A 16974-nucleotide genomic window follows, 5' to 3' on the forward strand; every position below is an offset into this window, starting at 1 on the left:
TGAGTGTTTTTTTCTACCTAGGTACCTTTGCACCTAAGATGGTGCTATGGCTGCCTATATTAGACACTATTCACTGTACTCCTGAACTTATGTACTTGAGGGCATGTACAATAAAGTCTAAATAAAAATAAAATCTAAATCTTTTTGTTTGCTTATTTTTAGGGAACGGAATAGCTGCTTTTGAATCTGTGCCAACTGCTATATATTCCTTTTTGCGATGCATGGACCCTGATCCTGAAATTCCAGAAAAGTACAATGGACTTGAAAGGACAATAATCTACAGCATTTCACTGGGTGGAGACACTGATACGATTGCTACTATGGCTGGAGCAATTGCTGGGGCTTATTATGGAAAAGAGCGTATCCCACACTCTTGGTGGAAGAGCTGTGAAGCCTATAAAGATACAGATTATTTTGGGGAGAAACTGCGTGACTTCTACAGCAGTCACCTCATGTCCTCTCTAAAAACAGGATAAAGTAAATTGACTGGAAACATGTTTCATTGCAGAAAACGTGAATAACAAAATTGAAAATATAGTCATGACAAAACAGGTCACTTGAATTCAGTTAATTCTTGAAACCTTCTCTGTTTTTGAGTTATCAGAATTGTTTGGCTGTTTCACATTGTCGCTGTTTTTAAACTTTTAAATCGTTTTAATGCTGAACTGTAAAGAAGCTTCAGTCGTAATTGTTTAATGTCTCACCTGATTCAACCACAAGCACCTAGAGTGAAGAGTAAATTTAATAGTACCGTCTTTTTTGTTATTTAAACAGCATGCCTCCGTCTTATCAAATTAAGGATGTGATGAATATTGGTAGCTTTCCTCTACTTATGCCTTCAGTCATGCAACTGTTCAACATTTTCAAGGATAAATTCACAAATGTACTATCTTTATTTAAAATCTGTATAGTCTGTATTTCGGGTTTGTTGCGTAACAGAGAATATGATGACTCCGTAGCTGAATCTGATTATCTTTCCAAAATGTTGCTAGCTGCTTGCTGGTTTCATGTAGCTATTCTGGAGTTAGGTGTGACCTGAACACTCCTAGCTGAGGAAATGCATTTTCTTCCAGATCTCTTTGCTGATATGAAGTTAGACATAAAATTAACATTATGTAGCATTGCTTTGTATCATCCATGCTGTGTCACGTGGCAGCTGGATATAGGACACCTTGGATGCTAAAATGTAACTAAAGTTCCAGTGGACTGTCTGGGAGTGCAGGGCAACCTTTAGCATAGCTGCTAACACGCTCAAACTGAGCAAATAGCCCACAATTCAATTTCTGTTTAAAATCAACGGAGATTTTATTTTATCATTCTGATATTTCCATGTAGGTTGTTAGTGGATCATAGAATCCCTGAAGTGTGGGAGCAGACCATTTGGCCCATCGACTCTCCAACACAGCATCTGACCCTACATTCCCATGGCCAATTCACCCTAACCTACACATCTTTGGACTGTGGGAGGAAACCCACACAGATACTGGGAGAACGTACAAACTCCACACATACGTATGCCCGAGAGTGGAATCGAACCTGGGTCTCTGGTGCTGTGAACCACTGTGTCCCACAACCCATTTTGCAGTGCTGGGAGCCTTTGTTTTCTCCAGAGCTGTGCATTTTACAATACCTTCAAGATTTCTGTTTTTCTCAAATGTATCAATACTGTTATAAATTCAGCTTCAATACAACAACACACAAAGCAAACTACTGTATTTGCTGGAAATCTGAAAGGAAACAGAGTGGTACAAGTGTTCAGCAGGCTAGGCAACAACTGTGGGTAGAGTTCAGATTTCTCATCAAAACATTCTTCCAATGCTATTTCTAGTACGTATATTCACTGCTTCTAGTGTGGGCATAGGGTTGAGATTTGGAGTTGGTGATCCTTGTTTTAAACATTTTGCATTTTGAAACAAAATCTGCTAACTGCTCCCTTCAGGTTTTTATGATTTTGTTGCTTGCTGACCAACATGTTTTTTCTGATTTTAATTTATCAAAGCTGTTCATTATCTGAATTGGCAAGTTACTTTTTCGCTGCTTTCTCTGTTCTGTTGAAAATGGCCCTGGGTTCCTTAGATCGGCTCTGTATTTAAACCATTCATCCCTGGCATCATTTTAATAAATGGTGCTTACACCATATCCAGAATTTGCATGTTCAAACAAGAACATGACTTATACTGCCTAACCTAGATTATTATAGATTTAGTAATCCTTCTTGTATAGTGAGCCTCTTTTTATAAACCTTATAAAACATGCATGATTTTTAATACCTTCCACAGTTTGCACTTTAAAAGTCAAGAAATCACTGGCTTTGTTGTGGGCTTAAAATTTCAGGTTAATTCTGTCATGCAGGTGAGTATACATATGATTTACAGCATCTAATATTTTTCTCAGTTCTTAAAATGAGTATCGATGTTAGTTGCAGTACCAGAACAGAACATGAGTTTATTGAAGGAAGAAGTACTAGAACAAAGTAATTTGGGGAAAGAAGTATTGTGGTTTGCTAGCATTCAATATCTCTTAGATATACTTCAGACAAATGATCTTATAATTGTAAGTATTATTTTTTTGCTTTGTTTCCTGCTTCAGAGACTTAAGGACAACATCTGGGCTAATACTCCTTTGTTACGAGACTACGCCAACTGTTGTAGATGGTGCCTTTCAGAATGAGACATTAGACTGAGGCTTCATCTGCCTTCTCAGTTGAGCAATAAAGATCCCAAGGCACTAATTAAACAAGAACAGCACATTCTCCCCAGTGTCTTGGACAATTATTTATTCTCCCATCTGGCAACTATAAAACAGATTATCTGGTGATTACCTTATTTTTCTGTGTGATCTTGCCATATACAAAATGGCTGCTGTGTTTCATACATTACAACAGTAGCTGCATTTCAAAAGTACTCCACTGGCTGTAAAGTACTTTGAGATGTCCCAGGGTCATGTACAGAGGTATATAAAGATTTTTCTTGATTGTAAATACTTAAGGCAATTTGTTTGCCTAAAAAGGCTTGATGGTCTGAAATTATTTCTGTATAAAGTTGAGACTAGTAGGGTGATGAGAATAGATGTCTGTCTAGCTTAGTGACATTGTCTACTTTGTGTTTAAGTTCTTAAAATGTAGGAGAGTGCATCTCCAATGAACAGCAACTCAAAACTGGATTTTTAATAATAAAATGCATTTCTAATGTATTTGATCATTTGTGATACTGAGTCTCTAGAAGACGTTCTTCATGCTAACTTTACATAACGTAGTCCCATGCTAAGGAAATGTTATTGGTTTCACCTGGAAGTGTTTCAGAGTAATAAAATTTGGTTTTTTTCATGTTTTTCCTCTGCGTTTGAGTTGCAGTTTAAACTAAAGTTTACTGCTCATCAGACTTCTTTCACTACGTCCAACAACACTCGTAGCTGTTTATGGTAAAACGGAGGAAAAAAAAAACCACTGGCTAAGGTCAGCAGGTCTGGCAGCATCTACATTGGGGTGATGAGAATAGATGTCTGTCCAGCTTGGTGCCTTACTTAACCCCATGTAAACCACATCAACTGCACTACCCTCCTCAATTAGACTGGATCTCCCTCTGACAAATCTGTGCCGACTAACCCAATCAATTCCTGCCTTTCCAAGTGTTGATTAATCCTGTTCCTCAGAATTTTTTTCCAATAATTTCCTGATCACTGAGGTCAGACTAACCAGTCTGTAATTACCTGGCCTATCTCTGGCGCCATTTTTTTGAATTAAAGGAGCCATATTCGCTATTCTCCAGTCGTCTAGCACTTTACCTATGACCAGTGAGGTATTCGAAAATCTCCACCAGGGCTCCAGCAATCTCCTCCCATAACAACCTGGGATACATCTCATCAGGCCCGAGAGATTTATGAGGCTTTGTTCCACTAAAACATCTAATACTGCCTCCTTATTAATCTTAATGTGTGCTAGAATGTTACCATCCCAACTGAAATCTCTGGCTACAATGTCTTTCTCCTTTTGTGGATCTAGATGAGAAATATTCATTTAACACCTCCCCCATATCCTCTGGCTGCAACACAGGTTGTCCCTTTGGTCTCTGATCGGCCCCATACTTTCTTTGGTAGTCCTCTTAATATACTTATAAAATGCCTGGGGTATTTTGTTGGTCCTATCTGCCAGAGATGTTTTGTGGCGCCTCTTTGACCTCCTAATTTTTATTTTTTTTTAAGTACCACCTACACATTCACTACTCCTCAAGGGCCTCCTTGTTTTTAATGCCCTCGTTCTAACTCCAGCTTCCTTTTTTTTTCTTTACTGAACTGTTGATATCCCTTGACATCCAGGGTTTTCTGGACTTGCTACCCTTGTTCTTCATTCTTACAGGAATACTTTGGCCCTGAATTTCTACTACTTTTAAGAGAGTCTCATTTTCCAAATGTAGACTTACCGCAAATAAATGCAGTCAGTCGTCAATTTACTAGATCCTGTCTAATGATATTGTAATTGGCCTTAGACCAATATGGATACTTGACTTCCGCGCTATCTTTACTGCTTTCCAAAATGACTTTGAAACTTGGAGTTATGGTCACTGTCCTCAAAATGAACGCTCACTGACATCTCAACCATGGCTTCATTCCCTACGTTTAGGTCTAGCACTGCCCCATCTCTAGTAGGACTGCACATTCTGCCCCAAAAAAGCCCTCCTGGGTGGACTTTAAAAATTCCACACCATCTAATTGTTTCGCACTAGGGTGATCCCAGTTAATATCAACAAAGTTAAAATCCTGACAACTAATACTGTATTTGTCTTGCTTTTCTGTGATTTTTGTCCTCATATCTGCTCCTCTATCTCCCTCTGACTATTGGGAAAACTGTGGTATAATTGGAGCAAATGATTGCCCCACTTCAATTCTGAGCTATGCCCACATGACCTCATTTAAAGAGCTTTCTAAGACCGCCTTCCTCATTACTACAGAAATGGTTTCCTTCTTCAATAACGCAATGCTTCCCCAGCCGTGCCCATATTGAACTTCATCTGATGCGTATTCACCTGCTCCACCAACTTGTCAATGTCTTTGACGTTCTATACTGTTCTCCTCAGTTTACAATTCTTCTAAGTTTTGTGACAAAGTAAAATTGATGCTGGCACACCAAGTTCGAGATCACTAACCTGTATCAAGAAAAGTGAGGGTCCCAAGACTGACCCCTTGGCGGCCTGCTACAAACCTTCCAGCATGAAGTACGCAGTATCCATTTTTCTCTGTCTCCTATACCTCATCTAATTTTGTTGACTCTGCTAATGTCACTTTTATTCCATGACCTATAAATTTCCTCACATGTCTTTTGTATGGCACTGTACCAAACATCTTTGGAAATCCATGTATACCATATAGACAGCCTTTTTTTTCATCAAACCTCCCAGTACTTCACAAACTCCAGCAAGTTAGATTAAAACATAATTTTTCCTTAACAAATCCATACTGGCTTTTCTGAATGAATGCACATTGTTCCGTGTGACTATTAATTCAATCCCAAATATTTGTTTTGAGAATTTTGCCACCTCTGAAGTTAAACTGATTAATCTGTAATTGTTGTGTTGATCTTTCCAACCTTTTTCTAGGAAGGACATAGTGTTTGCAATTGTCCAATCCTCAGGCTCTGCCCGGAGATTAAGATAATTGTCTGGAGGAGTACTTTACTGCTGGAAGAGGGAAGCGTGATTGCAAACACAACCCATTAGATATTGGTCTAGTCATTTGTACAATGCCCAATAGTGCTGTTGATAGTCCTGACTGAATTAATTGCATCTGTGTACAGAGGCCCATGACTCCTTATCTCATAATAGGAACTGCAGATGCTGGAGAATCCGAGATAACAAGGTGTGGAGCTGGATGAACACAGTAGGCCAAGCTGCATCTTAGGAGCAGGAAAGCTCGTTTCGGGCCGAGACCCTTCATCAGAAATAGGGGAGGGGAAGGGGTTCCTGAAATAAATAGGGAGAGAGGGGGAGGTGGATCTAAGATGGATAGAGGAGAAGATAGATGGAGAGGAGACAAACAAGCTAAAGGGGTGGGGATGGAGCCAGTAAAGGTGAGTTTAGGTAGGGAGGAGATAGGTCAGTCTAGTTCTGAGGAATGGGAGGGGGAGTTGCAATGGTTCACGACTCGGAGGTGCAGTTGTTTATTGCAAATCAAGCATAGGTGTTCTGCAAAGCGGCCCCCAAGCCTCTGCTTGGTTTCCCTGATGTAGAGGAGGCCATAGCGGATGCAATATGCTACACAAGCAGATGTGGGAGGAGGTGTATTGGCGCCGCCTCTGTGCTCCCATGAGGTGCTCAAACAATTCATCCACTTCACCAACACCTTCCACCCCAACCTTAAGTTCACCTGGACTGTCTCTAACACCTCCCTCACCTTCCTGGACCTCTCTGTCTCCATCTCGGGCAACCACCTAGAAACCGATATCCACTTCAAGCCCACTGACTCCCACAGCTACCTAGAATACACCACCTCTCACCCACCTTCCTGCAAAAATGCCATCACCGATCCCCCCCCCCCACACAGTGCTCGAGAATGCCCGTGACTATGTCTCCTGCATTTCCCGCAACTCATCCCTCACACCCTGCACCCACAATAACAACCAAAAGAGAATTCCCCTCGTCACATACCACCCCACCAACTGCAGGATCCAATGCATCAACCTCCGACACTTCTGCCATCTGCAATCTGACCCACTACCAAAGACATTTTTCCCTCCTTACCCTTGTCTGCTTTCTGGATGGACCATTCTCTCCATGACTCCCTTGTCTGCTCCACATTCCCCTCCAGCCCCACCACACCAGGCACTTTCCCCTGCAACTGTAGGGAATGCTATACCTGCCCTCGCACCTCCCCCTCTCACCCCCATCCCAGGCCCCACAAAGACTTTCCACATCAAGCAGAGGTTCACCTGTACATTTGCTAATGTGGTATATTGCATCTGCTATACCCATTGTGGTCTCCTCTACATCGGGGAAACCAAATGGAGGCTTGGGGACCGCTTTGCAGAATACCTATGCTCGGTTCACAATAAACAGCTGCACCTCCCAGTCGCGAACCATTTCAACTCCCCCTCCCATTCCTCAGATGACATGTCCATCCTGCGCCTCCTGCAGTGCCACAACGATGCCACCTGAAGGTTGCGGGAACAACAACTCATATTCCGCTTGGGAACCCTGCAGCCCAATGGTATCAATGTGGATTTCACAAGCTTCAAAATCTTTCCTCCCCACGCCGCATCCCTAAACCAGCCCAGCTCGTCCCCACCTCCCTAAACTGTTCTTCCTCTCACCTATCCCCTCCTCCTACCTCAAGCCACACCCCCATTTCCTGCCTCCTAACCTCATCCTGTCCTTTGGTCAGTCCAGGGAGGATGGACAGGTCAATCTCCTCCCTACCTCCCCACCTACACTCACCTTTACTGGCTCCATCCCCGCCCCTTTAACTTGTCTGTCTCCTCTCCACCTATCTTCTCCTCTACCCATCTTTGGTCTGCCTCCCCGTCTCTCCTTATTTATTTCAGAACCCTCTTCCCCTCCTCCATTTCTTATGAAGGGCCTAGGCCCTAAACTTCCGCTTTCCTGCTCCTAAGATGCTGCTTGGCCTGCTGTATTCATCCAGCTCCACACCTTGTTAACGCCTTATCTCATACCCACTTTTCAGTTGTGATAAATTAACCATGTTACATTGCAGAGATCTACAAAAATATTTAGCATGTATGGCTTGGAATTTTTTTTCAAATCCTACAGACTATCTAAGCTTAGAGATAGTGAGAACTGCAGATGCTGGAGTCAGAGATAAGTGTGGAGCTGGAGGAACACAGCAGGCTAGGCAGTATCAGAGGAGAAGGAAAGTTGATGTTTTGGGTCGACACCCTTCTTCAGAAATTTACCAACTCTCCTGCTCCTCTGATACTGCCTGGCTTGCTGTGTTTCTCCAGCTCCAGACTATCTGACCTTCATTTGATATTGGTGAGATTAGGATTCTGTTTTCTTGATTGATAGTGAACTGAAAATGTAAACTAACTAAAGGGGTTTGTGCTGTGAGAAATTCTGTGGCATTACGACAGTAACTAGAATTATGGCATCAATAATAAAATGCCATTTGAAACCAGTAATGAGTTATTATCTATCAATTGTCAGTTATTAAAGTACTAAATTAGCATTTCTGTTTCAGTTTAAAGTTGCTGCAAAATAGTTTTGTGGTTCAAACTGATCTGAGCTGGAACCACAAATTGGTTTTACTCATTATCGTTGCTCTGCAGTCGAGAACAGCTTGAATCTGTTTCACTGAGAACATAATGTACATTATGTCCCTTCCTAGAGCTTTACAGCACTTAAAAAAACCTTGGACTCCTTGACTTCCTTGATGAGGAGAAGCAGGCTCTCCTACACTTGTGACTGAAGAAGATAGAGAACAAAAACTAACCCTTGAATTGCACAACTCAATTTTATATTGAACACATCTTTTGAGCAGTGACATTTCTAACCTAAGCGACAAAATACCTATAGTTCCGACTTGCCAAGTTTCTGCCACAGAAGAATGCAATCTGAAAAGAGAGCAAACAGATATGAATGATGTACAAGTGATAAATACAGGTATTCATGAAACATTTTTCTGTACTTAACTTGTGTAATATTTTAGTTCATAATATATTTGATAAGTTTATGTTTTAAACTTGCATTCAACATTTTATCCCAGATAAATGTTCCTTAATTTTATTGTGCTCATTACTTTGATTCTAAAAATTAATTTTTGCTTCAGTATTTTTCCTAGTTCTTTCTATCTCTGTTCCTCTCTGTCACATTCACACTACCTCCCTTGAGAGGCTCTTGATTATTACAGAAATTTTTCTCTAACATCATGGTGCATTTGCAGGTTAAGTCTTAGAAATTGTATGGTACCATGTATACCTTTGCTGTAAAAGAACTATCTTAATAATTGGAAGTTTAAAAGCTCTGCCCAATTACCTTTTTTAAAGGCAGCAGAAATTTGCACTCTAGGATCAATTACGGCTGGAAAGGTAATGTGCTATTGCAGCAAGCATTTTGACTGATCGTATTTAATACTACCCCAACTTTCAACACCAAAGTTTCAATTTTCACTGACTACATAGTACCATTTCTCTTACAAACATGAAGATTTAGCTCACTAAGTTACCGCAATTCATTTTAAGTCCTACCTGTTTCTGCTTTATATCAATCATGTCTTTTTTAATAATCTTTGAAAATGTTTTCATAAAATCAAATGTCTGATGTTCCATTCTAGATTGGCTGAAATAATTTAGACCGAAACAATAATGCAGGAAGATTTGTTTTTAATTAGTTTGAGTTAGAAAAAGTCTTCTTTTGTTTACAATGTATCAAACATAATGCAAATTAAAGATATTTTCTCTTTATGTAATATGTACATTATGGAGGTGTTGGGTCAGTCACACCCATGATTTGTATTAATGTTTTCCTGAAATATTAACAAAATATATCTCAATATTCATGTGAAATATAATAAATAGATGTACCCTAATACAAATTTAATCCAGAAATGTTCCTCAGGTTAATTATGAATGTGAAGTTCTCTTCCAAACGATAGAGTGCAGTTAATATATCTGGCCAGAAAATCTAATGGATGTGAGTGTAATTGACGTCATTCATGAGGAGTAAATAATGGTATGTTAATAATTGAGCAATTAATTTCATGATTTGTGGCTTTGCATGTTGAATGAAGTTACTTTGTTGTGGTTCTTTACAACAGTGGCTGGTTGGCAGCGCTCAGACTGAAAGAATCCTTCCTTTGCTTTGTTTCCTTTTAAATGATTTGCTGGCTGGTTATCTTCTAACACTCCGAGTGACAGAGTCTTTCTTCTGCAATGCAGGGTGGCTAGTGTGTGGTTCTTCAACTGTGACTTTCACAGCACTGTAGTGTTTGAACCCAGGCCAATACATAGTGGTACTTTAGTCTACTGGCACACTTTCTTCCATTAGCACACTCAGACTGGTGTTGAACTGGCTTTTCCGTACTCTTGAAAGTGTAAGATTTGTCTGAAATAATCCCTAGGTTGTAACAGATCAGTTTGTAATATATTTTCCCTTGTAAGTGAATCGCTTTGAAGCTTCCTTGACACGTCATCAGGTGTGACATTTCAGATCCCTTCTCTCTCAACAGCCACTGAATTTGCAATTGCAATCATCTTTTGTCTGCATTTCCTTTCATTTAACAAGCACATGTTGTAATTAAAAGTTCAGTGTGTCTGTAAGTGATCCAGTATTGGTCCATGGTCAGGACACTATCGACAGCACATTTTTGTTGCATTCTTGTAACAATATCCTTCAACAGTTCAACCTTTACACATTAATTTCTAATTTGGAAGGACAAATTATTCTTTCACCAAGACTTGTGTGATACAACCAGACAAGGTCTTTGAATGCAAAATGTTGAGTGACAACATGGCAATCTGACCTTCAATCACAAACCACATGAACGGAAGGTTACTGAACAATTTTGAACCTCATTTATTCACTAACAAATCTTTTAATATTACTTTTTCTAGTTACGAAATAAAAGGGTTATGATCAGTTTCTAAATATACTATAGCAGGAACAGAACTTGTACAACTCTGTTAGCATAACAACAAACCTCAAGACATTTCACAGGAGCATTATTCAATAAAACCGGACAGAACCACAACAGGATATTTTGGGACAGGTGAATAAAAGCTTGATTATTGAGGTAGGTCTTAATGAGTATCTCAAGTGAGGACTGAGATTACAAGAGGTGGAACCATGTAGGGAAAAAGTTTCAAATCTTATGATCTTCACAGTTGACAACGGTGAGCAAATAAAGTCAGGAATTCTGTAGAGGCCAGAATTGCTGAAATATAGGCGTGTAGGTTTTCAAGAGAATGCAGAACTTCGAGAGGGATGAGGCCACAGAGGGATTCGTAAGCAAGGATGAAAATTTTAAATTTATAATGTGCTTAGATGGGAGCTAATAAGTCATCATACTTTATTAGGAAGATGATGTGCAGAGGAAACAGACCAAATGTTGGATAATTTCAAGTATCTGGCAGGTAAAATGCTATGAGTGTGTTGGAATAGCCTGGTCTAAAAATAGCAAACAGATGGGTGACAGCTTCAGCAATGATGAGCTAAGGCAGGGGTAGAGTAGGGCAGTGTTACCAAGTTGGATATAGAGGTCATTGTGATAATGTATATATGTAATTATAAGTTTATATTGTATTTCAAAGAACTACACAATGCAGAAGTGACCTGGATTTGATCTTCAGGGGATGGTGCATCTGCTAATTCAGCAAGAATCCACTAGGGCCGTATTAGCATTGAAGTTCATGCTGGTGTTGACGGAGAAGTGCCACAATTTCCACTCCTGATTGCAATCAGCATTGTTTCTTGAGCAATATATAAATCGCTTTGACTCTCGGGATCCTACCAGTTTCTAAATGAAGAGAAGAGTAGAATGTGACAGGAAACTTAATTTCTTTTATAGAAGCAGTGAGACTGTTCCATTAGTTTACTCAATTTCTTACAAGGGGGATAGCTCTGCTGTATTTGCATGGACTCACATTTATATTTTTGGAGAAAGATGGGCATTTTACCACAGATAATGATAAATATTACCCAGCCAATTACTGCCCCATCAGTCTACTGTCCACCATCAGTAGAGTGATGGAAGGTGTCATTAATAACACAATCAAGCAGCTGTGTTCAGCAATAACCGCTCAGTGATGCCCAGCTTGGATCCCACTAGGAGGCCACTCTGCTCCTGACCTCATTACAGCCTTGGTTCAAATATGGACAAAAGAACTGAATTCCAAAAGTGAGAGTGACAGCCCTTAAATCAAGGCTGCATTCGACTGAGTGTGGCATCAAGGAGCCCTAGCAAAACTGGAATCAGTGGGTGTCAGGGGAAAACTCTCCAGTGGTTAGACTCATACCTGACATATAGGAACATGGTCGTGGTCATTGGAGGCCAGTCATCTCAGCTCCAGGACATCTCTGCAGGAATTCCTCGGTCCTCGGTCCAACCATATTCAGCTGCTTCATTAATGACCTTCCCTCCATCATAAGGTCAGAAATGGGGATGTTCACCAATGATTGCACAATGTTCAACACCATTTGCAACTCTCAGATACTGAAGCAGTCCATTTTCAAATGCAACAAGATCTGGACAATAGCCAGACTTGGGCTGACAAGTGGCAAGAAGCAGTCGTGCCCCACAAATAACTATCACCAATAACAAAAAATCTAACCATTGTCCCTTGACATTCAGTGGTGTTACCATTACTGAAACCTCCCACTATCAATATCCTGGGAGTTATCATTGATCAGAAACTCAACTGGACACACCACTACCAAAGCAGCTTAGAGACTAGGAATACTGTGACAAGTAACTCACCTCCTGACTCGTCAAAGCTTGTCCACCATCTACACCTCAGGAGTGTAATGGAATACTCCCACTTGCCTGAATGAGCGCAGCCCCAATAACACTCAAGAAGCTTGACACCATCCTGGCAAAAGCAGCCTGCTTGATTGGCAATACATCCACAAGTGCCCACTCCCTCCACCACCGATGCTCAGTTGCAGCAGTGTGTATTATCTACAAGATGCACTGCAGAAATTCACCAAAGATCCTCAGATATCACCTTCCAAACCCAAGACCATTTCCATCTAGAAGGATAATGGCAGCAGATATATGGGAACACCATCACCTCCAAGTTTCCTTCCAAGCCACTCACTGTCCTGACTTGGAAATATATTGACATTTCTTCACTATCATTGAATCAAAATCCTGGAACTCCGTCTCTCGTGGCATTGTGGGTCAGCCCACAGTAGATGGATTGCAGTGCGTCAAGAAGACAGCCCACCACCACCTTCGCATGGGCAACTAGGGATCAGCAATAAATCCTGTTCAACCAGCGATGCCAACATCCCACAAAATGAATGAATAAATAAAAAGGCATCTTATTCATCTTATTACCATATGTCACATAATTTTATTTTCCTTTTTATGACAGCTGGTGTAGTTCAAATTCAGTCAATACAATGTAAAGCTAGTCTCAGGAGCAAATGACCATCAAGCTATCATTAAGTGTTGTAAAATAAACCCACCTGATTCACAAATGTCCTTTTGGCAATGATGCCCGCCATCTTTATTTGGTTTTGCCTCCACGTGTTTGCAGATCAACAGGAGTAGGTTTGACTCCCAGCTGTCCTCTGAAGTGGCCTAGCAAACTGTTCAGTTCATGGGAAGCTAGGAATGGGCTACAAATCCTGGCCTTGCCAGTAACTCCTACATCCCTGGAAAAACTAAGGAAAATAATAGTGATTAGTTCTCAATTTGTGGTCACTTTTTATCCCCGGTACATCATGAGGTGAGATTTGGAATTTTAGTCACTTGATCTATTATTCACTCACATTAGGTACTCCTAAATCTCTTGTGGAAGTGGGCAGCCCTGGATCAAATGACGAAACCCTTGAAGTTTTAAAACTACCTGTCATTGACCTGTGAATCTCAGAACTTCAGTTGTTGGCACTGTTTTGGAAAGCAGCTGCTTGTTTCTGCTGAGGATGTACCTGGGACAAAGCCAACACTTTGTCATTCCGAGGACAATTTGATACTTATGTAAGTCTTTTATGGCCTTTTGACCGTCTGTTAAATTTAGATGAGTCTTTTTGCCAAATTAATTGAAACTGTAAATTACAGAAACACAGAATTAATTCACCTTTTGTGCATTCCTGATAAGCAAATTTTTGATGTAAGCAAATTGTTGGCAAGTACCAGATGTTTTTCTTCAATATTATCAATCTTGTTTGTATTCAGAATTAATTAGAAAATTAACAATGCTGCCAACATAAAGGAGACAACACCATTTGAGAAACTTTTTAAAAAGCCACTGGCCATTCTAAGGCTGGAGATTTAAAAAGTGCTTAATCTGCATGTCTGTGGTAAATTAGGGAACAAGCAATTTGGAATTTACTTCTCAAATTGTTGCAAAAGCCGCCTTGATTAAAAATGAAAATCAGTAAGTGGTAACCAGAAAGAAAAGATACAAACCCAGTGGAGTAAGGGAAGGATATTTAAATATTTTTTATAAGTAATTATTTGCTTGTGGCAAAAACTTTACACATGCTAATGTTGAAAATACTTTTTAACCTTCTGAACGAAGGAACAGGGGATGTATATCATTGAAGCTAAATTTGCAAATGACACAAAAATAGGTTGGGGGGAATATGTAGTGTTGAGGAGGTGGGGAAGTTATAGGAAGACTTGGACATGCAGATGGATACAGGGTGAGATTATCATAGAATAGAATCCCAACAGTGTGAAAACAGGCCCCTCGGCCCAACAAGTCCACACTGACCCCTTGGAGCATCCCACCCAGACCCATTCCCCTATAACCACCTAATCTACACATTCCTGAACTCTACGGGCAATTTAGCATGGCCAATCCACCTATCCTGCACATCTCTAGACTGTGGGTCAAAACTGGAGCACCCAGAGGAAACCCTTGCAGACACAGGGAGAATGTGCAAACTCCAAACAGATAGTTTTCTGAGGGCGGAACCGAACCTGGGTTCCTGGTGCAGTGAAGCAGCAGTGCTAACCACTGAGCCACTGTGATGTCCAAAGTTATGCACTTTGGCAGGAAGAATAGAAATGTAGCCTATTTTCTAAAAGGAGAAAGTCTTCATAAATATGAAGCACAAAGGGACTTAGGATTTTCTTAAGGTTAACATGGTTCAGTTGGCAGTTATAGAGGTAAATGTTAGTATTCATCTTGAGAAGGCTACAATACAAGAGCAGAGATGTCCTGCTAGTGTGTCTGAGGCTCTCATCAGAATGCATTTGGAATATTGTGAGCACTTTTGGGCCTCTATCTAAGAAAGGAAGTGCTGGTATTGGAGGGGTTCCAGAAGAGGTTCACAAGAATGATCCTGGGGGTGAAGAGCTTGTCATATGAGCAATGTTTGAGGATTCTGGATCTGTGCTCGATTGGAGGGGATGTATATCATTGAAGCTTGCAGAACATTGAGAAGCCTAGATAAATTGGATGTGGAAAAGATGTTTTCACTAGTAGGAGAGACGAGGACCCAAGGGCACAGTCTCAGAGTGAAGGGACGACCCTTTAGAACTGAGATGATGACAAATTTCTGCAGTCAGAGGTTAGTGAATCTGTGGAATTCCTTGACACACAAGCTTATGGAGGCCACGTCATTGAGTGTATTTAAGACAGAGATAGATAGGTAACTGATTAGTAAGGGCAGCAAAAGATTACAGGGTTGTGAAACATATCAACCATGATCGAATAGTAGATCAGACTGGATAGGCTGAATGGTCTAAGTCTGCTCCTATATCTAAAAATATGGTTTATGACATTTATCATCAGCTTATTTGTTCTTTGTAGTCCATTGCTTGCAAAGTGAATTCACTGTGCCTTTCATAGAAAAGTTACATTTTGAAGATTCTTCAGAGGAAGCTGTTTCTGAGGAAAACTGAGGGAAGAGATGCTTCTGCATTTCTCACTCTCACCAGGTTGCCTGCTGCCGATTTAACATTACAGAGCAATAACCAACAATTTCCCAGTTTGGTGTTCAGTCCCATATTACATTTTAATAATAGCAAAAATAAATCAATCAAAGTGCAAAATGTCAACCACACCACCATTGTATGAATTAAAAATGGGTAAAGTCTTCACTAATTCTGATTTCCCAATTGCAGAAACAAGTATTCATGATCTATATATGATCACATTCTATGTTTTTATTTTATAAACTTTTGCTGTCAAGTCAAACAATGGGTGGTTAATGGAGTGTGGAAATAACACGTTATCAATCTTTAATACAATATGATTTTCAACATTTTTGTGGGGAGTAATAGGGCTCAACTGAACAATGGGAGAGAATTGAATGGTTGAAATTGGAAGGCCATGCGTTATTTTGGATGTATTGTGTGTTTACTGGTATTCACTGCTGTCATACTGTCAATATGAGGAACTTCTTTACTACTTGAGGAAAATATTCCTGGATCACACCTCGCATTTTCTACCAATTATTTTAAAACTATGCTCCTTCGTTTCTGACAGCTGTGCATTCTAATTTACTCCATCTAGGCCTATCATGACTTTGTAGACCTCAATCAAGCCATTCTCAATCTCCTCTGCTCCAAGGAAAAAAGCACTAGTCTAATCAATCTTTTCATCTCATGGCTAATTGTTTCCAGTCCTGGCAGTATTCTTGTGAGTCTCTTCAGCACATTCTGTAGTCTTTCCCAAAATGTGATGACTGTCTGTTGAAGTCAAGTTGCGTTTGAAACAATGTTTTATGCAGTTCTAGAATAAACCCACTGCTCTTATTTTCTAGAGATAATGGGAACTGCAGATGCTGGAGATTCCAAGATAATAAAATGTGAGGCTGGATGAACACAGCAGGCCAAGCAGCATCTCAGGAGCACAAAAGCTTTTGTGCTCTTATTTTCTATACTTCAGCTCTTAAATGAAAGTATGTAGTATGTCATCTTAACTACTTTATCAATCTGTCCAGTTACTTTCCTGGATCTGTGAATAATCAGTTCAATGTTCCTCTGTTTCTCCACACTTATCAGTATGAGCTCATGTATCGTATACTTCTTGCCTTGTCACAGCTCTCAAAATGCATTATCTCATGTTTCCCAGACAAAAATCCACTTTTCTGCTTAACTGACCAAGTCATTGATACCTTCCTGAAGCTTAAAGCTTTCTTCCTCACTATCAAGAGCAGCTGCAATTTTTCAATTATCTGCAAACTTCTTTATCTTGCCCTCTACAGTGGTGTCTAAATCATTAACATGAACTACAAAAAGCAAGAACCTGAGCCGTGAGCTCTGTGATCACTCCCACAAATACGTTCTCTCTCACTGTTACTCCTTCCACCTACTGAGCTTCATTCCCTCAATCTAATATTCATTTAGTTTAAA

General features: G+C 40.2%; 1 protein-coding gene across 4 annotated transcripts in view; it reads left to right on the forward strand.

The window, feature by feature from the left end:
* The window catches only part of adprs (ADP-ribosylserine hydrolase), a 112113-nt gene extending 108784 nt beyond the window's left edge, over nt 1–3329 (forward strand). For all 4 annotated transcript variants that reach the window (XM_048557855.2, XM_048557856.2, XM_048557854.1 and 1 more), the window contains one exon: nt 163–3329. In XM_048557855.2, coding sequence (XP_048413812.1) covers nt 163–476 — 314 coding nt within the window. In that variant the 3' untranslated portion in view covers nt 477–3329. The remainder of the gene's footprint in view (nt 1–162) is intronic.
* The last annotated feature ends 13645 nt before the right edge of the window (nt 3330–16974 follow it).

Source organism: Stegostoma tigrinum, chromosome 24 (genome assembly GCF_030684315.1).
Source record: "Stegostoma tigrinum isolate sSteTig4 chromosome 24, sSteTig4.hap1, whole genome shotgun sequence".
Lineage (NCBI taxonomy): Eukaryota > Metazoa > Chordata > Chondrichthyes > Orectolobiformes > Stegostomatidae > Stegostoma > Stegostoma tigrinum.